This window comes from Typopeltis vanoorti, chromosome 5, assembly GCF_054136105.1.
Source record: "Typopeltis vanoorti isolate ZY-2024b chromosome 5, IOZ_Tvanoo_1.0, whole genome shotgun sequence".
NCBI lineage: Eukaryota > Metazoa > Arthropoda > Arachnida > Uropygi > Thelyphonidae > Typopeltis > Typopeltis vanoorti.
Genome location: NC_143553.1, coordinates 86,108,374 through 86,134,099, shown reverse-complemented (window position 1 = coordinate 86,134,099; position 25,726 = coordinate 86,108,374). Strand labels below are relative to the sequence as shown.

The 25,726-nt window shown below is 36.4% G+C and overlaps 1 protein-coding gene across 1 annotated transcript in view; it reads right to left on the bottom strand.

Moving 5' to 3' along the window:
- Window positions 1-25,726, bottom strand: part of LOC150106613 (protein SSUH2 homolog) — a gene marked incomplete at its 5' end in the record, with an annotated part of 284,249 nt that overhangs the window by 59,371 nt on the left and 199,152 nt on the right. The window contains 2 exons of the mRNA XM_090393441.1: window positions 9,729-9,821; window positions 24,061-24,155. Of these exons, the coding sequence (XP_090249567.1) occupies window positions 9,729-9,821; window positions 24,061-24,155 (188 nt within the window). The remainder of the gene's footprint in view (window positions 1-9,728; window positions 9,822-24,060; window positions 24,156-25,726) is intronic.

Sequence of the window (25,726 nt, the reverse complement as noted above, 5' to 3'; positions counted from 1 at the left end):
TGAGTGGAATAGTTTACCTTTAGGGGTACTGAGTGCATCTAGTGTGAATGAATTTAAGGATAGGTATGACAGTTGGCATGGTGATTATGACCTCCCTTGATGAGTCCTTGACTCTCTGGAGGTCTCAGATAATAATAATAATAATAATAATAATAATTCAGGAAATGACAATCAAGGAAAAGAAGGAGTAGCCATAGTACTCAACACAAAATATGAGGCTAATCTTCTTGAATGGCAGGCAGATTGTGGAAGAAAAGCTTGGTGAAGAACAACCTGGATTCAGGACAAATAGAGGCTGTCAGGATCAGATCTTCACTTTACGACAAACAGTTGAGAAAGCATGGGAATATAACAAAGATCTGTATTTAAGTTTTGTCAGTCTGGAAAAGGCATTTGACAAGGTGGCAAGAGAGAAGCTATTCAATACGCTACAATTATATGGTGTCAATGGGGCATTATATCAAGCAATACTTAGTCTTTATTTGAGTTGTAAGTCAGCAGTTAGAATTGAAGGAAGTACAGGAACATGATTTAATGTTAAATCTGGTGTGAGACAAGGATGTACATTATCCCCTCTGTTATTTATTATCTATATGGATCACATTATAAAGGAAAGTGGTATTAAACATGATATCAAAATTGAAGATATTAATATCAGCTCTTTGCTTTATGCAGATGATGTTATACTTTCATAAATTATCCGCTAATCAATAATTTCATAAATAAATCCGCTACAAGTTTGCAAGATTCCCTGACTAAACTGAATAACTGTTGTAATAGATATGGTATGACGGTCAGCAATAAAAAAACAAAGACAATGATAATAGGCAGAATCATTGAAAATGTCAACTGTGTTGTGAATGGAGAACCTGTGGAAGAAGTAAAACGTTTCAGCTACTTAGGCACGATTTTTACTGAAGATAGTCAATTAAATATGGAAATAGACAGCAGAATCAACAAAGCTGGTATGGTAGGCAGTCAATTGAATAAATTCATATGGAATAAGAGAGAAATTAGCCTAAACACTAAATTAGCTGTATACAAGACAGTGTTCAAACCAGTTTTAACTTATGGATCTGAGAGCTGGGTCAGAAGTAAAACACTTGACCATAGACTAGAGACCACAGATATGAGAGTCCTGAGAAAGATTAGAGGCGTGAACAGATGGCATCAATGGCAATATCATATTAAAAATGAGGATATTAGGAAAGAACTTGACATTGTCAGCATCCAGGAATGCATTAGCAGAGCTAATCTCAGGTAGTATGGTCACCTAAACAGAATGGACGAGGAAAGATTAGCAAAACAAGTGTTCTCTGCCAGGAAAACGACCCAGAGGAAGACCAAGATATAGGTGGATTGATACGGTACAAAGTGCCTTAGGCAATAGAAATATAAGATCTGATAATGTTGGAGTCTTGACAAATAACAGACTGATTTGGAGGAAAATTATAGATAGCAAGTTAGTAATGATGTAAATTTTTCATGTAGTACTATCATATCCTGTACACCCCTTGAGGGAACATGTCAGGAATTTGATAATGATGATGATGATGATAATAATGAAAGTTTATTTTTCACTTGGTTAGACTATAATAAATTTAGTTTAATCCTTCCAAGTGTAAGCAAACAAAGTTTGCGCCTGAAAATATCTTCAGGACTGGGTTAAGGTAGTACAACAACGGGCAACTCGTAGCAAAGATGGACCAAGCTAACATCGCTCCTATCCCGGTATCTCCCATAATGCAAAACACATCTCTTTACTGATATGTATAATGTTATGCATTAAGAGAAGGGTCACTACCCAGATGAGTTTCGACCTTTATTGAGGTCTCTTCAGTGGGAGCCAGGCCCAGAAGTGGATATACCAGGCAGAAGCAATGGCAAGGTCATCTTTACCTATAGGAGTTGCCAAAAGGTGTGCCACCTTTTTTTATTAAATTACTCTGGATTTAGAGAAAGATGTTGAAAGTTAATATTTCACTTGGTTAGACTATAATAAATTTAGTTTAATCCTTTATTGAAGTGTGAGCAAACAAAGTTTGTACCTGAAAATATCTTCATTACTGGGCTAAGGTAGTACAACACCGGCACCTCGTAGAATAGGTGGACCAAGCTAACATCACTCCTATCTCAGTATCTCCCATAATGCAAAACACATCTCCTTATGGATATACATATCCGTAAGGATATGTGTTTTGCATATAAGATAAAAGATTAAACTAAATTTATTATAGTCTCACCAAGTGAAAAATAAACTTTCAACATCTTTCTCTAAATCCAGAGTAATTTAATTAAAAAGGTAGCACACCTTTTGGCAACTCCTATAGGTAAAGATGACTTTGCCATTGCTTCTGCCTGGTATCTTCACTTCTGGGCCTGGCTCACACTGAAGAGACCTCAATAAAGGTCGAAACTAGTCTGGGTAGTGGTCCTTCTCTTAATGCATAACATTATACATATCCGTAAGGAGATGTGTTTTGCATTATGGGAGATACCGGGATAGGAGAGATGTTAGCTTGGTCCACCTTTGCTACGAGTTGCCCAATGTTGTACTACCATACCCCAGTTCTGAAGATATTTTCAGGTGCAAACTTTGTTTGCTCACACTTGGATAAAGGATTAAACTAAATTTATTATAGTCTAACCAAGTGAAAAATAAACTTTCAACATCTTTCTCTAAATCCAGAGTAATTTAATAAAAAAAGGTGGCACACCTTTTGGCAACTCCTATAGGTAAAGATGACCTTGCCATTGCTTCTGCCTGGTATCTCCACTTCTGGGCCTGGCTCCCACTGAAGAGACCTCAATAAAGGTCGAAACTAGTCTGGGTAGTGGCCCTTCTCTTAATGCATAACATTATACATATCCGTAAGGAAATGTGTTTTGCATTATGGGAGATACCGGGATAGGAGAGATGTTAGCTTGGTCCACCTTTGCTATGAGTTGCCCGATGTTGTACTACCTTACCCCAGTTCTGAAGATATTTTCAGGTGCAAACTTTGTTTGCTCACATTTGGATAAAGGATTAAACTAAATTTATTATAGTCTAACCAAGTGAAAAATAAACTTTCAAAATCTTTCTCTAAATCCAGAGTAATTTAATAAAAAAGGTGGCACACCTTTTGGCAACTCCTATAGGTAAAGATGATCTCGCCATTGCTTCTGCCTGGTATTCCCACTTCTGGGCCTGGCTCCCAATGGAGAAGGGTATATGAGAGGCTCTGCTCGGGGTAGGTTTTTTCCGGTCTCTGAGTAGGGCCACCGCTGAAATTATGGCTCTGTCTGGTGGTGGGGGGAGCCTGCCACTGGGTAGAGCCAATGCTGAGAAGTTCTTCTTGGTGATGGGGTGAGCCTGTCACTGAGTGGAACAAAACTGAGTTGGGTGATCTTTTGGGATCGGCTAATTTTTTTAAAGAGGTCTTTACTTAAATACACCTCAGTAATTGTCGAAACTAGTCTGGGTAGTGGCCCTTCTCTTAATGCATAACATTATACATATCTGTAAGGAGATGTGTTTTGCATTATGGGAGATACTGAGATAGGAGTGATGTTAGCTTGGCCCACCTTTGATATGAGTTGCCCAGTGTTATACTACCTTACTCCAGTTCTGAAGATATTTTCAGGCACAAACTTTGTTTGCTCACACTTGGATAAAGGATTAAACTAAATTTATAATAATAATAATATTTTTGCATGAGAGAGAGAGAGAGAGAGAGAGAGAGACTAGATTTGGACTGTTATGCTAGTATGATGGTCATTCTCACACTCGTTTGTTTCATGGGCCTTTACACACACTCACCTGCAACTCGTCTCCAACTTCTTTAGGTTTTCTAACTTTGCGCTTCCACACTCTCAGTGAAGAAATCTCTCTCTCTCTCTAGACACTTAGCTCTGAATCCATTTAAGTGCATTGTCTATTAGCATTTACATCCATAAAACTCAGGGCATAGTTAGGTCTACAAACTCTACATCATTCCTTCTCTGCACAACCTGCATACTGATTCATTAGTTATCATCACCCTCCTTCTCAGTTTGCCTCTGTCAGAGAGCGGCAGCAGACTCCCACACGTCACCTTGTTTTTCATTTCTTCCAATTACTCTTTCACATTCTCACTCATACAATATTTCTCACTTCTCAGGTCATTGTTTCCAGAAAAAGCTATCATTTCTCTTACCTTCCCTTTCTGCATTCTAACAGTATTATTAATATTAATTTTCACACTAGGGAAACAAGATTTTGTAACGCTTTCATGAAGTACTCCCCCTATCATAGAATTACCATAAAAAATAAAAAAATATCTCTTTACACTTTTTCTCTCATTTATTCTTACAATTTTCTTTTTGATTTCAGATCTCTTGTTTTTTGCTGTTCTCAGTTCAAACTAATCTTTTGCTGTTTCTGCAGTTTTTCAATTTTGCACTTTGTCCTGTGAAGGACTCGCATATTATTATATGCAAGCAAGTTATTTCGGTCTCGTAGACAGGCTTATACGTTGTTTATGCATTACTAAATCACTTAAGGAACTGTCTTACTTTGTCTTAAACTGTCTTACTTTGGCCAAACAGGCAGGACAGCAAACATCAGAATTTCGGAACACAAGGACGACATCCGTTTTTACAAGTACAGCCATTCTGGTCTTGCAGACCATGCCCTGGATACATGCCAGAGAATACGGTGGAAGAAAGCCTACAGTAATACACCGTAGCAAATACAAATTCGAAAGACTATTTATGGAATCAGCCTCAGCCCTAAGAAACTCTCCAAACTGCAACAAATTTAGTTGTATGAAACTGCCCCAGATTTGGGAGGCTTACATCAGCAGACCTTCAGCCCAATGGCCAAGAACACCTACTTAGCCCGCTATCAGGACTTTTAAGAGAACAAGAACTTCAAAACATCTTCAAAAAGAACTTTTTTTATAAGTTCTTTTTGAAGATGTCAACGTGACGTTGCCGAAATATCGGAAATATTTATTAAAGTGTAATTTAATTTATATTTGTATTTACGTTGTTAATTCCTTAAGTGATTTAGTAATGCATAACCAACGTATAAGCCTGTCTATGAGAATTACCATCATCCACGGAGATGTGATCGCATGGAAGGCACAGCAATATGGTAAAATGAAGTTGTTCAGACAATTAAATCGTCTAACTTTCCTAAAACGCTGCCAGGATAATCAGTTAATCCCGAATGGTGTAAAATTCAAGCACCATTTTGTTTCACAAAAAGCTGTCCGTATATATAACCACACCAGCTATGCTTTGCTGCGGGAACAAATACCTGCTACGTGGTTTCTCTTAGCGGACATTAACAAAGTTATTTGTGCTTTTCAAGAAGAGCTTTCATGTACTTTAAATCATGAACTTTGGTCATGATTTAAAGTACATGAAATGATTTAAAATACATGATTTTACATGACGTTTCACGTACTGCTGCAGACAAAGAATTTGAAAAAATTCGAAAAATTAAAAAAAAACTTGACCGTCAATCAAAAACTTCCTACCAACAACCAACACTGTAATCAACCTTTCTTCAGTCACCCTGAAGCCTGAAGCACTCAACACACTTTACAACAGTGAGGATATTATGATCCAGATCGAACGAGGAATCTGCCACCTTCCAAATCAAATTGCCAACAGTGTAAGACTGGATGCAGCTTGTGTCCTCTCCAAAGCAAGACCACCAAACACCAACATATCCAACAAGGAATATAAAGCTCTGCAGGAAATGAGGAATAATAAAGAAATAGTTATCACCAAAGTGGATAAGGGAAATGCAACTGTAGTAGTTAACCAAAAGGACTATACAGGTAAGCTTAATGCTCTTCTATTAGATCGAGCTATTTACCTCCCTCTCGAATACAATCCCACCAACTCACAAATCAGAAAACTTCACAGGCTCCTTAAGGAAGTCATGTCTTAGCCTGTAGAAGTTACCAACAGATTAAAGCCGTTTAACTCTATACCCCCCCCCCCATATTTATGGACTCCCAGAAATATATAAAGAAAATGTGCCATTACGTCCCATAGTGGATGGCATTGATTCCCCCACATACAAATTAGCTAAATGTTTGGCCAAAGCACTCACACACTATACTGGCAACACACCATCACACATAAAAAAACTCAGCCCACTTCAAAGCCAGCATAGAAAACCTTACACTACATGACATAATGGTCAGCTTTGATGTCTCCTCCTTATTCACAAATGTCCCACTCAAGGAAACTTTAGAGCTAATCCAAGCTAAATTTTCCTCCTGATATCTCAGCCCTATTTCAGTTCACAATGAATTCAAGCTATGTTGAATTTTTTCTTGACAATTATTCATAAGACTATTATATTTGTCAAGTAGCTTTATTTTATCCTCCTACATGTTTTGCCAATCTTTTTCTATTGGCATCCTCAGGGAATACAAACTAGTAAGATAAAATGAAGGTTACAGACTAGGTTATAACTGATGGTTCTAATTCATACAAAAAATTGGTATTGTGCATGACAATGTGCGTGTCTCGTTAACGTGATATATTCGTTATGGCTCACGACGTAATTGTTATGAAAGTTCATTTCTTTGATGTTTAATGATCTGATAAAAGTTTTCCAAATTTCTGGTAAAATTAGACCTTGATTCTTGTTTAGGTTTTCAGTTTTACGGGCGACTGTAGCTGCTTCTTTAAAGGTTTCTCGAATGGTAGTTATCTTCTATGTATGGCATAAGGCTCTTATCCCACTCAATGTAATGGTTAGTAGAGGCAAAGTGGCATGAAAGGCCTGAAATGTCTTGTCTGTTATTTCTGACATATCCTATGTGTTCTTTCTTTCTCGTTTCAAAGCTTCTAGAGGTCTGACCTACGTAACTAATACCACATGAGCAAGGTATATTATATACTCCAGAGTACTTGTAGAATGGGTGAGGATCTTTTGGTGATCTTAAAAGTTTCCGAATAGTGTTGATTGGTTTGAATGCCACTCTGATCTTATGTGGTTTTAAAAGGTTAGCTAATTTTTTGGAAAGGTTGCTGACAAAAGGAATTGTAATTGTACTGATGTATTGGACGTCATCACATTGTCGATGTGGTATATCAGTAAAGAGAATCTTGTTATAGAGTCTTTTTGGGTAACCATTTAAAGAAAGTTCTCTGGATATTGTGGTTAATTCCGTTAGTAGGTCATCCTTGTCTGTCGTATACTGTATAGCTCTTTTCTTGAGACTATGGATAATGCTAAGTTTCTGAGCTATGTGATGAGCTGAGTTGAAATGGAGGTAACGTCCAGTATTTGTAAGTTTTCTGTATACAGATAGGTTGATACTATTATTGGATTGTTTCTTTATTAAAATGTCAAGGAATGGCAGTTTTTTATCTTTTTCCATTTCTAATGTGAATTTGATGGTATTGTGGAAACTATTGATTTGGTTGAGGTAATTCATTAGTTCTTCTTTCATATGATCCCAAATGATAAAGATGTCATCTACATGTCTGTACCAAATTTTCGGTTTTGGAATGATCTGGGTTAAGATTTTTTTCTCTAGATTTTCCATGAATACATGCCATGGAACTAAGGTTTCCCCATAGCTAATCCATGCCACTGGATTAGCTATGGGGCTACCCATAGCTAATCCAGTGAGTTGTTTGTAGATCGTTTTTTGCCAAATAAAATAGTTAGAAGTTAAACAGTGATTGAATAAAGTAGTGATGTTTCTTGGGAACAAGTTGTCTAAGATGTTGATGACTTCAAAAATAGGGATGTTTTTTATTTTATCTATAAAATGTTTTGAGTTTTTAATATAAGTATCCGAGACGTGAATGTGTTGTTGTAAAATCTTCGCAAGATACTTGGACAGTTGGTAAGTGGGAGAATAGATTCCATCAACTATTGGACGTAATGGTATACCTTCTTTATGAATTTTTGGAAGGCCATACAATCTAGGAGTAAGTGAGTGCATAGATTTTAGTTTTTTTATAATTTCTATAGGCCAGTTATTCATTCCACGTAATAATTCATTGGTGTCATTATGGTTTTTTGTGGTAGGATCTCTACTGAGAACTTCATATACAGACCTGTCAGATAATAGATTTTTAATTTTTTCTTCATAATCTTTAGTATTTAATATAACTGTATTATTACCTTTGTCGGCTTTCAGTATGATGATATCTTTATTATTCCTTAATTTGAGAAGCGTTCTTCTTTCCATTTGGTTAGAGTTGGTGTTAGGAGATCTTGACTGAGCTGAAAGCATTATGCTGCTTTTTAATCGTAAGTCATTAGCTATTGGAACTGGTAGTAATGAGAAGGCTTTTTCTAAGTTGCAGATGAATTCTATTTTAGGAATGACAGTGGGTTTTAAAGCAAAATTGAATCCTTTTTTGAGGATAGAGATCTCAGGTTTACTTAAAACGTGTTTAGATAGGTTAATTATCACTTGGTTATCTGGTAGAGACGGTTTGCAGTTGTTATGATTATCATACAGTATATTGAATTTATCAATTTGTGTCTTTTTGCTGTGATTGAATGTGATTAAATTTGGTACAGATATGTACAAGGAAAACAGGCAATTTGTATAAGCAAATGACTGAGTAAGAGAGAGAGAGAAATTAATTTTTTGCGTGGGAAAGTGATAGATGCATGGAATACATTGTTGCCTGAGAGGGAAGTCAGAGTGAAGAAGCAGTATAAAAACTTTGTGGTGTTCAACATTGACCTCCAGAATAGGTCTTATGACTCTATGAAGGTTTCAGGAATAATAATAATAATAATAATAATAATAATAATAATAATAATAATCAGTGTCTTTTTCTGGAAAAAAAAGGTGCTGGTACTCACCATGAAGATGGTATTACAGCAACTTCCACACTTTTACCATAATTCTCTGATATACCCTCGTCGTTTCTAGATCGCTTCTTGCTTTTGGTATCAACTGCAGAATGCCGATCTCCGAGCAGCCACTCATTTCTCTCGCAGAAGTAATTTTTCTGCAAAAGTGTACAACATTTGGGCCAATCATTATCAGAATCTGTTTCCTTTTGACCATATGGATCTTCGGTCTTGGTCTCATGATCCTCTTCACCAAGTGTATTTTCAGTGCTACTTTTCTGTTTTACAGGATCACAAGTAGATTCAACAAAGCTCTGCTTCTTCAGCCTTTCTTTTTTTTACTCATTAGCATAAAGTAACTACATATTTTACTCATTTTGAACAATGACTGCACTGATTTAACTTAGATTAATTCAAAACTCTCCTCAAGTGAACACCTGCCTGTTGCAAAGTGAATATAGAACTGATAAACTGATATTGGAAGCAATTGGTGGAAGTAAACACAACTTCCTGTTTCCGATTGCATACCAACCTATGAAACAGGAAAGCAGGGTACTGATTTATGAGTAATCAAAAACTGAAAATTCAATTCGTGAACACAGTATTATTATCTACTAGAATTTTTATAATACATTTTGTTGTCAATAAATCGCAAATTTTTAAAAACTTAAGAAAAAAGGTGCCGGTACTGCGTACCATTGCGTACTGCCAGAAAAAAAGCACCGATGATAACAACAACAACAAATGCTGTGATATTCACTCACTATAACAAATTATGGAAAAATTCTGGGCAAAGTGCAGGATTTTTCCATAAAAACAAATAATCTTACACTATAAAATGAACAATTACAGAAACAGAAAAAACAGGTTAAAATTATTTTAGAAGTGTAAAGAAGAAAAAAAAATTGCTTACCATGTAACAATAAGGCGTATATAGCATTTAATCTGTCCTGTTCCTGCACAAGCACGACATACAGCAAGGCCATCCCCATTGCATTTCCAACATCTACAACCAAAAGATGTAGAATAAAGTTATTTGGCCATAATTAGGTTTAATTGAATGAATAAAGTTCCTTTCCCATAATTATTTTTTATTATTGTAAACATAACAATCTTATGTACAGGATTAACCAGTTTTTGGTTCTCTGCAGTCAGGCAGAGAAGTTACATGCTCATACTCTTGTTGAGGTATGTTACATTGAAATATCAGTTATAAGGTGAATTACATTTTATTTTATTTTTTTAAATAAAAGCCATTAACAGTTATTTTGACATGATACTGTATAAGAACATAAGATCTAACATGCATGTGGAAGAACATAGCAGTTACTATAGGACAATATTATCTATTTACATGAGAGTGACAGTTGATTAATATTCACACTGTTAAGCACAAAAATCTTTCTTCCCCCTTTCTTTGGGGGGAGGATGATGTCACTTCTATGCTGGAAAGTGGACTATGATACAGTCGCCCTGCTCAGCCAGGAGTTGATTCCATGGATTCCAGTCTTGGTAAAAAAAGATCTGAGGTGTTGTTTTGCCTGTGGTGGTGATGCTCATGTAGGATCCGACTTCTCACCTTTTGTTTGAAGGCTGCAAGGAGTTGGTCAGCTGCCTCTCTCTGTGAAGTTGCTGAGCTGTCTGGTCTTGTATGTCTGAGGTAGAAGCTGTATATTACCGCTTTAGCAGTGATGAAGAGGTAATTGCAGAATGAATAATTATTTGACTCTGCATGGACGAGATCGAAATACTTCTCTTCTGTATGAAGACTACCACAGATGAGAGCTGCCGTTTCCCGAGACAAACTGATTAATTGGATGTTGACTGGGCATTCCAAGTAGATATGCCGGACTGTTCCTGATCGGTAGCAGAACAGGCAGTTATCTGAGACATCTGAGTTATATTTTCATAATATAGTTGGAGTGGTAATACATTGTGCCACATTCTCCACTGAATATCTGCGTCGGGTTTGATGACCCTTGTGTGATATGGTAGGTCCCATTAAAATGGTGTTTGGTAGGATGATGCAGGATTTTCCAATAAAGTACTTTGGTTTGACTGTTGTATTAGAGTGCTATAGATTTTGTTAGTGTTGCTTGGTGTAAGTTTCTCCAATGAATTATTAGTTTTTATCAGAAAGATAGGCACTGGATTTTCTGAGTTTGGAGGGCTAAGCCCCCCCCCCCCTCTTCTGTTATGCTATCAGGCATAGTGGCTTGAAAAGCGGCCTTTACAGTGTGTATCTGCTCAGCCTGATTCCTGTATTCCAGATTTTCGAGCGATTTTGGAAAGTGCCAGGTGAGGCTCAGAGAAAGAATGTCACCTAAGATCCTCACGCCTCGCCAGCTCCATGGAGGAAAGAAAATCTCTTTCTGAGTGATCGGGTTTCTCACCATCGTGTTGTAGAAGATGGGTTCCATGAGGATTTCAGGAAGGGATGCTGTCTTCACTGCGTGCTGGAGGTTTAGCTTCTTCCATCTTCGAAGGGCCATATATTTAAAGGCTACCAAAATAAATTTATCACCTGTTTAAAAAGAAAGATCTACAACCAGTGTGTACTCTCAACAATGAACTATGGTAGTGAAACCTGGAGCATGACTAAAAAGCAGCTAGAGAAACTGAAAGCAACACAATGAAACATGGAAGAGTAATTTTGGGAACAAACAAAGGACATGGCAATAAATGGTGCTGGGCAGGCTAAATGATGAGAATACCTGACAACAGATGACAAAGAGAACAACCAAATGAATTCCAAAAACTGGCTATTTGAAGCCATATAGACCAGCAAGATGGGATGATGAGATAAAAGGATGTTATTGAGATTTATGGTGGAGAGATGCACAAAACTGGTGAAAAATGAAGAAGATGATGAGGCATTTGTCCAGACAATTGACTGAAGAAAGCTATTGATGATAATGACGATTCAGTCCTTACATAAATTCATTAATACCTTTGTCTTTCTTTATGTCTCTTCCTTGACACCCTCACTTGAAATATCATTTTAATAATCTTCTACTTTGCATCCCACTTGCTGGACTGAATGGTTGAGTATGAATCTCACTGTGCATATCAATGACTGTGAGTGTCTTTAGGTGGTAAATGAATTTTATTGCTTGGTATAAGACCAACATCCTTGCCAGAAGTCTGAAATGGCTTATAAAAGCTTCATGTTTTGTTTCTAGAGCAGGTTTTTTTGAGTCCATAATAATGATGAGATCTTTCTTAACATCTTATTATTATTATTATTATTATTATTATTACAAGAGACCTACATGGAATCAGGGACTCATTCAGGGAAGCCATGTGTCACTCATACCACCTGTCATACCTTCTCTTGAATTCATTCACACTATCTGCACTAACTACCCCAAAAGGCAAACCATTACAATCATGCACCACTCTATGAGAGAAAAAAATTTAGCTCTCAACCCTTTCTTCACTGTATTCATTCTCAAATTCCATGGATGCCCCATTGTCCTCTTCATATCCTCCATAACATTCCATCTACCTGGTATACATATTATATGACCTTGTTAGAAGTTTGTGGGTCTCTATCATATCACCCCTCTCTTTTTCCTGTGTGCTAGTGTCCACACACACACACACACGCACACACACACACACACACACACACACACACACTCTCTCTCTCTCTCTCTCTCTCTCTCTCTCTCTCTCTCTCTCTCTCTCTCTCTCTCCTTTGCACCCTCTCCACTCTACTTGCATCACCTAGGAAACCAGGAGACCAGATCTGTGCACAACAATCCAGATGAAGTCATATCAAAGCCTTGTAAAGAAGCAAAATGATTTTGCTGTCCTTACATGCCAATGTTTGTTTCAGTATTGCAATTATCCTCTGAGTTGTATTTGCAATCTTTGTTATATCTGGTCAGTTTCTTCTAGCATAATCCTGCCAATGTAATATGACATTCGCTATCTCACACCAAAGTAAACTTTACTTTTATTAACATTTAACTGACAGTTACTTTCACATGCCCACAATTCTAGCTTATTAAAACTTCTGCAAGCACTATATATTAGTTTTATTCCTGATTATACCTTGCTCTACATCAGAGGTCGGCAATGCAATGCCCGTGGGTGACATGGCACCTGCAGTGAATTTTTAGTGTGCCCTCAGAGAAATTATTGTAAACTGCTTTGGAGCTCGCAGCGTAGATCGCAGTATATCTGAGAGATACATTCATTACTAGTATGTGCTAAAATGCAGGAAAACATAAAGAAAAAAAACACTGCAAATATAATACATGATGGTACAAATTAAGTGAATATTGAATCGAACATTATTTCATATCCGAATATAGAAACTATAAGAGTTTCGTGCCGAATATATAGAAAGAACTAAAAGTTTCGGCGGATGCAAGCATAAGTAGTGAGCAACTCGTAGTAAAGGTAGGGCAAGCTCCAGCAGCAGACCTCTTTCCTTAGTATTTCCATAAATGTAAAACACATCTTGCAAAGGTCAACAACCTTTTTTAATATGAAGAGCGAAATATAAAATTTGAAAATTACGGAGGGCTCATGACACAGGCATTTTTTCTCTCATTTCAGGCTTAGAAATTCTATGATTAGTTGTTTTTAAGAAATATGAGATTTCAAATTTTAACATTATTTTATTTACCTCGCTTTTAACAACATATTTTTGTCACATATGAATGAATATAAAATACCATAAAAAATAAAAATAAAAAATGAATACAAAAAGAATATTCATGTTAACAATTAGCATGTAGCTGTCAGATCAGATGAGAGCGGCTTGCTTTATTAATCATAATGGCAAATGTATTTGTTTATTATGCAATAAAAGTGTGGCTATTTCTAAAAAATATCATCATCAATATAGAAAGACATTTCAAATCCATTCATGCCAATTGTAATTTTAAGTTTAATTATTTAAATCAGGAGGAGTCAGCAATGCAGCGCCCGCAGTATTGTGCCCTTCATATTAAAAAAGGTTGCTGACCACTGCTCTACATCATTAGTAAACAACTGTATGTCTCATTTCAAACCCTTTCCAATGTTATTATTTATGTCAATAATGAATAACAGTGAACCAAGGACTGATTCCTGGAGAACACCACTAGTAAATCTTGCAGACTCACATCTTTCATACACCACTTTTTGATAACAGTCAGTCACCATCCTCTTATCCAAAAAGGATGGATGACTGACTGTCTTATCCAAGCTATCTTTTTATAGCTTTTTGTAATTTTATTTTGTAATATATAGTGATTTAGGACAGAAAATCTGTAACATTTTCAAAAGATTTAGAAATGAAAAAAAAACTAATCTATTTCAGCTGATTAGAAGCAAGGTGAAAGTATTCCAAGTAATAAATAATTAGAGGAGAATCTCCATTAACAGAAGGGGAAGATGCACTCTGAGTGGTATCATATTCATGAGAACATGATGTCATTTAAATACTAATACATGAAGCTTGATAAATAAGCTTGTTTCATTCAATATATTAATTGTAGGAATTAAAATGTATATAGTGAGGGATTTCTAAGACACTTAATGATGATATTTTTGATATCAAAGTACATAACAGTAATTATAATGAATATAATAAAATATGAATTGCTCTGCTAGATTCAACATGCATGTGAAGCCAGCAGAGTAGATGGGATTTTGAATTTCATAATAACTTCAAAGTAATTAGCAATGCAGCATATTAATTACCTATATCCCTATGTGACAGTAATAATTTCACATCAGCAAGGTAATTAGGACAAGGGTAGGAAGTGATAATTAATAGACATCAGGGGGTGGAATTTCAAGAAAGCTAACTTTGAAGGTATGATAACGTTTAACAAGTATTAACTATGAGACATTATTTAATACAATCATCATCATATCATCATCAAATTCCTGATATATATCCTCAGGGGGTGTACAGGATATGATAGTACTACATGAAAAATTTACATCATTGCTAACTTCATATCTACAATTTTCCTCCAAATCAATCTGTTAAATGTCAAGACTCCAATATTATCAGGTCTTATATTTCTGGGTTCTAAGGCACTTTTTACTGTATAAATCCACCTATATCATGATCTTCCTCTGTTTCTTTTTCCTGCCAACTTGGCAGAGAACACTTCTTTCGCTAATCTTTCTTTTCCCATTCTGCTTAAGTGACCATACTACCTGAGATTAGCTCTACTAATGCATTCCTGGATGATGACAATATCAAGTTCTTTCCTAATATCCTCATTTTTGATATGACATTGCCATTGATGCCATCTTTTCACGCCCCTAATCTTTCTCAGGCATATCTGCGGTCTCTGGCCTTTGGTCAAGTGCTTTACTTCTAACCGGGCTCTCAGATCCATAAGTTAAAATTGGTTTGAACACTGTCTTGTATACAGCTAATTTAGTGTTTTGACTAATTTCTCTCTTATTCCATATGAATTTATTCAATTGACGTCCTACAACACCAGCTTTGTTGATTCTGTTGTCTATTTTCTTATTTAATTTACCATCTTCACTAAAAAATCGTGCCTAAGTAGCTGAAATGTTTTAATTGTTCTATAAGTTCTCCATTAACAATGAAGTTGATATTTTTAATGTTTCTGCCTATTTTCATTGTCTTTATCTTTTTAATGCTAATCTTTATACCATATCTATTACAACAGTTGTTCAATTTAGTCAGGGAATCTTGCAGACTATTAGTGGATTTATTTAGAAGAATAACATCATCCGCATAAAGCAAAGAGCTGAGATTAACACCTCCAATTTTGATATGAGGTTTAATACCACTTTGCTTCATAATGTGATCCATATATATAACGAATAAGAGAGGGGATAATGGACATCGTTGTCTCACACCAGATTTAAAATTAAATCATCTTCCTGTACTTCCTTCAATTCTAACTGCTGACTTACAACTCAAATAAAGACTAAGCATTGCTTGATATAATGCTCCATTGACACCATATAACTGAAGCATATTGAATAGCTTCTCTCTTGGCACCTTGTCATATGCCTTTTCCAAATCGACAAAACTTAAATACAGATCTTTGTTATATTTCTCATAATTTATGAACTATCTGTCCTAAAGTAAAAATCTGATCCTGACAGCCTCTATTTGGCCTGAATCCAGCTTGTTCTTCACCGATATTATTTTATTTTCCTTTTTATATATGAGTACTATGAGAGTTCTACTCCAATCATCTGGAATTCATCCCTCTGTCCAGGCCTTCTGAATTATGCAGTGCAGCCACTGTATGACTTTTATACCTCCATACTTAAGCATTTCTGGCTTTTTCTACTTCAAGTACGGATATGTATTCCTGACTGCATGCCTGGTCAGTGTTTTTTACAACTGTGTTGTCACTGTTTGTTTCATTTAGCAATTTTTTGAAGTAATTACTCCATACTTCAAAGATATCTTTTTCTCCCGTTTTCATGTCACCTTTATCATCTCTAACTCCTTTTACAGCACTCTTTCCTCCATTTCTGAGCTTCTTCAACAACACTTCAGAATATTTTGCCACCTTCTTCATACTTATTTTCTATGTTCTTGCCAAAGTCCTCCCATGACTTTTGTGTAGCCAGTTTTATAATAGTGTTTATCTTTCTTACATTTGTCTCTGTATTCTCTAAAAGCACAAGTTGACTTATTTGCCAGGAACTTTTCATATGCTTTCTTCTTTTACTTCACTGCCTCTTTAACTTCCTGAGCTCATCATGGAGCTCTGATTTTTCTATCAATGCATAGAACCTCACCATATGCCTCTCTGGATGAATCAATCAGTGTTTTCTTCATGGCTTGCCACTGAATCTCCAAGGTTTGCTCAAAGTCTTTCATTTTTTCTTGAATAATATTTGTGTATTTTAGTCTACAGTTCACATCTGAGAGCTGCTCAACTTTCATTCTCTTTAAGACTTTCTTACATGTTCTTCTTTTCAATATGAAATTCAATATTATCTTGCTCAAGACTGAATGGTGATCACTTCCAATTTCAAATCCTCTGTACACTTTGGTGTCCTGCACCAGTGGGGAAACATGACTATCGACAATAGCATAGGCAATGACACTTTTCTTATTCCTTGCCTCTTCTCTCCATGTGAATTTGTGCATATTTTTATGTTGGAACATGGTGTTAGTAATCAGTCCATGTTCTGAGCAGTAATCTAACAGGTATTGGCCATTATTATTAGCTTTGCTGTTTTCTCCAAATTTTCCCAAAATATTTTGCATGTCTGACATTCATTTCCTACTCTGCTATTTAGATCCCCAACAAGGACCAACTTTTTGTTTTTCCTTGTCAGTTGCTTTCTCTAAAGCCTCAAAAAATTCCTCCACTTCTACCTTAGTAGAACCTTCTGTGGAACCATAGGCACAAATAAGTCTTATTGTCCAGTTCCCCATTCTCATATTTGCCAACATCACTCTACTTGAGACTTCCTGCCATTCAAGAAGATTAGCCTCATATTTAGTGTTGAATATACTATGGCTACTCCTTCTTTTCCTTGATTGTCATTGCCTGAATATAACATTTGTATTTATTGCTCAGAAAGATCTCACCAGTTTTTGTCTTGTTTGTTTCAGTCATCCCTATTATGTCGATCTGGTACTTATCCAATTCCTCAGCTAGCTCCATTTCTTTGCCATTCAGGCTTCTTATGTTAATAGTACCGATCTTTAACTCTAGTGATGTTGAGTTGGGGGTGTGTTTTCAGATGTGTTCCAGTAGCTGACTTTTCGCTGTTTGCTCTGGTTCCCCTGGCGGAAACAAGGGGGTGGCTTGTTTAACTGGGCGATGCCCCCAACCGGCATGAAATTCTGTCATGTTTCTAGTTCAAGCCAATATAACAATACAATTTGGTTGGCTAAATCCCAAATTTCCTGTTCATTCTCGTCCGTTTAGTATCCAGGTAGTTAGCTAACAGGGTGCACCACAAGAAGGTGAGGGTTGGACATTAGGTCAGATGCCCTGGTCGGTTCTCTGCATTCCTTTGAACGCTATGTGGAGGTCTCCTCTCAGTTATATAGCTTTTTAACCCTTAAGCACCCCTTATTTAATGCAATGTGTTACTAATGCAAAATGCATAATACTGTAGAACATCTTCAACATTTTAGCATCTGAGTCTATTGCTGGCAAGTAAATTTCATAATAAATCTGGTGTAAGTTGGACAAATAATAAAGTTCTCCAAGAAATGCATTATATGAAAAAGCTTTAGAAAGAATACAGATAAGATAAATTAGCAGTTGACCATCACTATACAAACAATATTATAAAAAACTACTCATCAAATCCCTATATACAATAATAGTATTCTAAAGGAAATTCACACCAGAAAATTATCAATTATGCAAACTATTGTAGTGAACCCAATAAATTTGCTACAGTGAGTCAACTGCATTAAGTATGACAAATATATGTTACAACTAGCATTAACTAAATTATTGATTTATAGCTAAACAAAATTTAAATTAAAGATATCCATGAATGCTAAGAATAATCTGAAAAAAAACTTTATAGGGTTATAAAAAAGCAGTAAAGATGACTGTGAATGATTTCAAAGCAAAGTATGATAGATACTGCACAAATGTTGGATAGTTCTTGACATGATGTTTAGTCATGAGTCTAAGAACTCCTTGGAGTTGTTCCTAATAATAAATTTAGAAACCTTTGAGGAAAAAGCAATCATTTCCTTCCCATTAAAACCAAGTTTATGGAAAAGGTATATTGATGATGTTCTTAATTTGAAGCCATGGACCAGATTATTTAAAGAAGTTCCTGGATGTCAAACTCACTTGTGTATCAGAAAAACTGAAGATCTCTATTTATAGAAAACACCACACATACCAACAGACACCGCCTTCATTTGCAATCTCATCATCATCTGCCCCATAAGCGTGGCATCATTTCTTCATTAGGTAAACATGCTCGCTCCCTTCTCAACATTTGTATAGACATTAGCTATACATAGCTAATTATTACCTGACTTTTTCTTATACTTAAATCTACATACTGCTTGGCTGTGTTGAGCCAAGCAATTGCAGTATAAAAAAAAAAATAATAATAATAATAAAAAAAGCAACTTGCTTTTTTTTGCTACTAAGATACACTTAAAAACTTAAAAGGACTAAATCCAAAGTGTACATTTACATCTCTTCGTTAGATAATAACCATGTTCAGTGACATTCATATCATTATCAAGTCTCTACACCAGTGGTCGCCAAAGTGGTCGATATCAACCACCAGGGGTCAATATAACATTGTTAGGGGTCGATAGAAAAATATAAGACATCAATCTACGGGTAATATTTAATTCGGTTAACTTGGATTACCTCCATCCTGAATGACAATGCAATTAAGAGTGAATCGTGGGAACAGTGACATGAATAGGACCTGAAAGATGGAGAAAGGTCATGAAAATAGTTACGGAAGCCAATCAAGTAGGCCAAAATAACGTATTTACCAATAAACGGATGTCAGTGGTTCCTGCCCGGCAACGAAGCACACCCTTCACATTGACAACGTTAGTAAATTGTATACTAAGTTAATAAAAGTCTTATTTTCATATATGTAAGGAAGATTGTATTATTGTTATTTTGTTATCTAAATTAAATTTTATATTTTATATATTATTTATCCCTCCTATCAAATATGTAATGTTAAGAAGGACGTCAAAAACATATCCCTTTGACGTTAAGTCAATATAATAATATATACTATATTATACATACAATAAACACTGTAACTATAAAATAAACAATCTACAAACTCATATAAGCTTCTTTTTTGCTTGACAGTCAAAGAAGTTTGGCCACCCCTGCTCTACACCGTAGCTAAATTTACGCACGCACGCACGCACGCACGCACGCACGCACACACACACACACACACACACACACACACACACACACACACACACACACACACACACACACACACACATTCTCTCCATTCCTCCCATGATGATGATCTAGTTTTCCTGACTCTCTGCATTAAGTCTCACTACAATAAGTAATTTTTTCAGGATACTGATGCCAAATCTATTCAATTGCAGGCCATCTCTCTTACACAAGACTCACTTCACACACACAGCAACTCACCCATTCTTTTACACAGCCTACGCAACGAACCATTTTCTGCCATAACTCTCCTTCTTAACTCAGTACTGTGGCTAGCCAACAATTTTTACTCTTTTTTTTTTTTTTTTTTTTTTTTTACTCGGGTCAAAACTGTATAACTGAGAGGAGACTTCCACATCGTCTTTAAAGGAATGTGGAGAGCCGACCAGGACTTCTGACCTAATGTCCAATCCTCACCTTCTGTGGTGCACCCTGTTGGGTATCTACCTGGATACTGAACGAACAAGGATGGGCTGGCAATTTGGGATTTAGTCAACCAAATTGTATTCTTATTGGCTTAAACCAAAATACAAAATGATGGTACAATTTTTACTCTCTCACTTTTCTTTCTTGCTTCTTCAAACAATCTTTTCATATCCCCTCTCATACTATATTTATTGCTACTTAAATCATTAAACAACATAAGTATTAACCAACACCAAAAACAAAATAGATAAGATATTTTTAACTAGCTAATTTTTGCTGAATTTTATATCAGAATCTTCAGAGAACAACTTTTCATAAGATACAGGCAATGGCAATTAATGTTGGTAACAGTTCAAATTGTAATGGACTAAAGAACTAATCCTCTAATATTAGGCAAATGGAAAAAAGTTTAATAGTTGTTAGTTTGGAATTAATCTTAAAATGAATTTCTCCCAAAGTTTGGGAAAATTGATGCAGCTATACTTGCTGAAGTTAGGAGAATGTTTCACTGCTGTTGCTGACTGACTCAAAAATAGTCTTTCTGACTTGTAATGACTTTTATAGAACACATTCATTTTATTCCATTTGGTATTAAGTGAGTGTTCAAAGTATGATCTGTAAGTTCTAACTTGCAGTGATGAGAGCAGCATCTACTTTAGGTTCTCTAAAGTAGATGCTAACAGATTTCCTTACTGTTTATGTGCAGTAGGTCAAACTACAGTCATAAGGCACTCCTCACACTCTTAGATATTAGATATAACATAGGATGGAGTTTGTCCTTCAGTGAGCAGATAAGGGTTGCTAGTTTTCTTTCCATTCTTTCAAATGTTTTCACTATCTTTCTTTTCTATTTATAGAAAGTCAAAACACACTGGAAGATACTTATGTAAATAATAACATGATCATTCAGTACAACAATAATGATTTTCTTGTATAGTGAAACCTGTAGTTTCCATAATTATAAAATGAAACGTGTACCGCAGTAGAAAATTATTTATTGTACAAATATTTCATCTTACATATAAGACATTATCAGTGTGAATGAAAAACAATAATACGGAATGTGAACAAAAGAAACAGTAGGGTTCATGTGTTAGAATCCCTCTATACATGCAGTCACATATTTGTTAAGTTAAAAACTACTTGGCTGAAAAAGATAATTAAAAAAAATTAACTATTTAATACAGTGGAGAATAACAATTTCTCAAACTTTAGGAATGATAAGGCAGTCATTACGATTAAGATAAAGTTGATGAAGTAGAACTTCAGCACTTTCTTTGAATAAAAGTTCACATTTGTATAGATCTGTGTAATAGTTTGGTGTTTTCCCATTGAATTCTGTGGCTCAAGTTTTCAGTTCCATAATAGTTCCAGGCCAGATTCATGTGGTTTGATTAAGTCGGATGTGGTCTTGATGTTCAGAAATACATTTGACTGGTCTTCCTGTTTGTCCATAGTATGACAACTTGCAAGAACATGTGAATTTAGTTGATGGGTTTGAAGTTTGTGATGAGTTTGTATTTTTTCAAAATTTTTGCCACACATTCTAAGATACACTTGATGTAAGGTATGGGAGTCCTGGGGACATAATATGATATCTTTAAAACACTAATAGAGCTAGGGCTGGTTGTTCTAAAGACACAGCTCTTGCCACAGTATTCAACTTCCTCTGCCACACATTTTTAGCCAACAGTAGCTATAATTCCTGTAAAATAGACAAGATACTTTATATTCCCCCCCCCCCCCCCAACACACATGACCAAAGTGGAACTAATTCCTATCCTCTACATTTAGGATATATCTGAAAATATAGCTAAAGTAGTAAACAAATATAATCACATTCAAGCTGGCAACCCTCATTCACTCACCAAAGGACAAACATGATCCTCTATCACACTGAGAAGTGTAAGGAGTATGTTGTGACTATAGCCTGGCCTGCTACTACATACAGACAGCAAAATCTACTACATTTACCTTTGAGAATAAAAGAAATGAATCTGCTATCATTATTATGGCAAGTCAGGCCTGTCAACCACACTTTGAACACCTCTTTGCACAGGATTAGATGAAAGAAAACTAATGTGCTATATTGAATTCATTATTACTATTGTCTGACCTCCATGAGATTAAAGGATTCATCGAGAGGAGGCCCATCCTCTCACATGCAAAAAGATCATTGAAACCATGCCTTAAATCATTCATAGTTTCTAAACTCACCACATCACATTTTCAAGCAATGCATTCTACTCACTAATCACTCTGAATGAAAAGAACCTGCTTCTCATTTTCCTACTCACACCTTTTTTATACAGCTTCCAGGGATGGTCCCTTAGTCTACATTTGTCTCTCTCTACCCTATGAAAAATCTTTGCATTAATCTGGTAACAACCCTTCACCAACTTGTACATATTCCCTCTCCTTATATTTACAAGGTTCTGCAAGCTGCATTCCCTCAAGCTCTTCTTGTACCCAACATTCCACAGACCTGATACCGACTAAGTGAATCATCTCTGGAACTTCTCCAACCCATGAAAACAGATGACAAAATCTGTACACATTAGTCCATATGTGGCCTGATCAAAGCCTTATATAAGGGAACATAATATTTTTTTGCTTGTGCATGTTAATGTCCTCCTCATCAACATCACAATAATCCATTGTGATGTTCCTACAATGTTAGCAACATGACCCTTAAAAATAAAGACTTCAAGTTTTTGTCCACCATCACTTCCAGACCTCTCACCTCTTCCACCTCCTTCAAAATTTCCCCATTAACAGTATACTCTGCATCCCAACTTTGCCTATCAAATTTTGAGACCTTGCATTTTGCAGTATTAAACTGACCACTTCACTCACTTGCCAACTAACAGTCTATTGAGATTTTCCTTCTCTACTTCTCATAGTTTTTCCTACTTTGCATCATTAGAAAACAGCTGCATATCTCCAGTTAGGCCAATGACCTTCTTCTTTTGGAATACCACTCCCTACTCAACCTGCTGATACCTATCTGACAGCCAATCAACTATTCGACTCCCTGGTCTGTTATCCAATCCCACCTGTTTCAATTTAGCTACCAGCTTGTCATGTGGTAGTCTATCAAAAGCTTTAAAAAAAAATTAAGCCTGTCACTGTATATGCATCTCCTTTATCCAGTGAATTTTTTGTCTTGTTGTAATAAGCAGGCAGATGATCCAGTGAATTTTTTGCCTTGTTGAAATAAGCAGGCAGATGATCCAGTGAATTTTTTGCCTTGTTGAAATAAGCAAGCAGATTTATAAAGCACGACTTCCACCTAACAACACCATGCTGACCATCATAGCAAATACTGCTATTTTCAACTCATATCTCAATCTTAGTCCTTACCTACCTCCCCAAAACATTAACACATTGGATAGACTATTTTTAGAGCCAGCAACAACAATAGTGAAACCCTCTCCTAGCCTCAACTAGTATGGCTGCTTTAATTTACCTAGAATTTTGGAGACAGTCATTTTAGGATCAACTCCAAGCCCAACAAATGTCACAATTTCTTCTATTTATCTAATTTTAGAAGACTTTGGTGTTTTTTTTTTTTTTTTTTCAAATTATTTTTATCTGTTACAATTGAATTGTTTCCACTAATTGTTATTGCCGATGTATCATGATAAGCCGTTTATGCTCTGAATATGTTGGTTTAAAATCTACTGAAAAACCTGCCAATTAATAAATATCTGTTTTGTTTTTGGTATTGTTTAATACTATAAAAGCATAAAATGAATAAATGCCAACACCTACACTTGCTTGAAGGTTGCCTCCTTGGCACAGTGATTTATTTAGATGTCTTATTATTAAAAAAAATTAAGAGAGAGAGAGAGAGAGAGAGAGAGACAAATTAATTATTCCATATTACTCTAATATTTAAACTTTACAAGATGAGCCACAGCAACTAACCTTCTGCGGCCAGTTCCATGGCAGTGATAACAACGTTCTCTTGATCCTTGAAGAGTCGGTTTAAGTCCATCACCATGACATGAAAAGCAATATTCCTACAGAATTTCAAGAATAAAACATGCACAATTAATGCAAAAATTACTGCATTAAATTATTACGAACATTCCTGCCAATATTTTTAATTAATCAAGGAGAGGTTATGATTAGCTAATTATATACTAAAGCAATTTTTTTTTTCATTTTTATTACTTAAGTTATTTGAAAGATAACTGCACTGAGACTAAGCAAATCACGTTACTCAGGTAGGAATAAACATTTCAGAGTGATTTACAGTCGCTGGCAATTTAAAAGTTGTGTTATGTTATTTGGTGACTTGAACAGTCTTTCTGAACAGATGTTGATTTTTTTAAATTTTTTAAAGGATGTTCATGTATTCATGGGATGCAAGTAACAGGTGTTTTAAAAGTTTATTAATGGATTCTTCAGGATCAATGTTGTTAGCATGTTATATAAAAAACATAGAATAAAACAAGTTGCAAATATAGATTTGTATTAAATGTGCTTCTATAAAACATATCCTACTTTGAAGCCCAGACAAGTATGCCATGAGATTTATGTATATGAAGAATCATGGACCAACTTGTTGTAGCTGGAGGAATGGCTCACATCACAATATTGAATCATGGTTACTAAAATTCAATTCAATTCAAAATTATTCTTTTATTTTTGTTAAAATGATGATAGGGGAATGGCAAATAATCACTTTGACAACTTCCTTAAATACATCAAATGATTAAAGAAGGTTTTAATGAAACTTCTTCTGAAGTTGTTGTAAGAAATACAGGGCAATCTTGCGATCTGCTTGCCAATCAGTTATGATTCACATCATAATTAATTATTGTGACATGAAATGCTGGATCTAATTTATTTATTATTTCGTATTCTGCAGCTTTCTCACAAATGTATCCTGCTGCAGATGTATTTCTTTCCTGGCTTGGCTAGCTGAGTGGATAGTGTATCTAATCTCCAACCAACAGGCCACAGGTTCGAATTCTGTCATGGGAATGGATGTTTGTGATTGTCTTTAGGTGAGAAATGAACTTCATCACCTGGTGTGAGACCACCTGCCTACTTACTGGAGGCATGAAGTGGCTTGAAAAAGTTCCATGTTTGGTCTCTAATTTCTGGACTGTAAAAATAAATAAAAAATACAAAAAAATATAAAATAAAAATAAAATAAAAATCCTTAGCTGAGACATGGTACAAATGTGCTTTAGGTTTACAAAAGGTTTACTTTAGGTTTCACAATGGGGGGGGGTGGGGGGGGGGGGGGGTGGGGGGGGGGGGGGGTGGGGGGGGGGGGGGGTGGGGGGGGGGGGGGGTGGGGGGGGGGGGGGGTGGGGGGGGGGGGGGGTGGGGGGGGGGGGGGGTGGGGGGGGGGGGGGGTGGGGGGGGGGGGGGGTGGGGGGGGGGGGGGGTGGGGGGGGGGGGGGGTGGGGGGGGGGGGGGGTGGGGGGGGGGGGGGGTGGGGGGGGGGGGGGGTGGGGGGGGGGGGGGGTGGGGGGGGGGGGGGGTGGGGGGGGGGGGGGGTGGGGGGGGGGGGGGGTGGGGGGGGGGGGGGGTGGGGGGGGGGGGGGGTGGGGGGGGGGGGGGGTGGGGGGGGGGG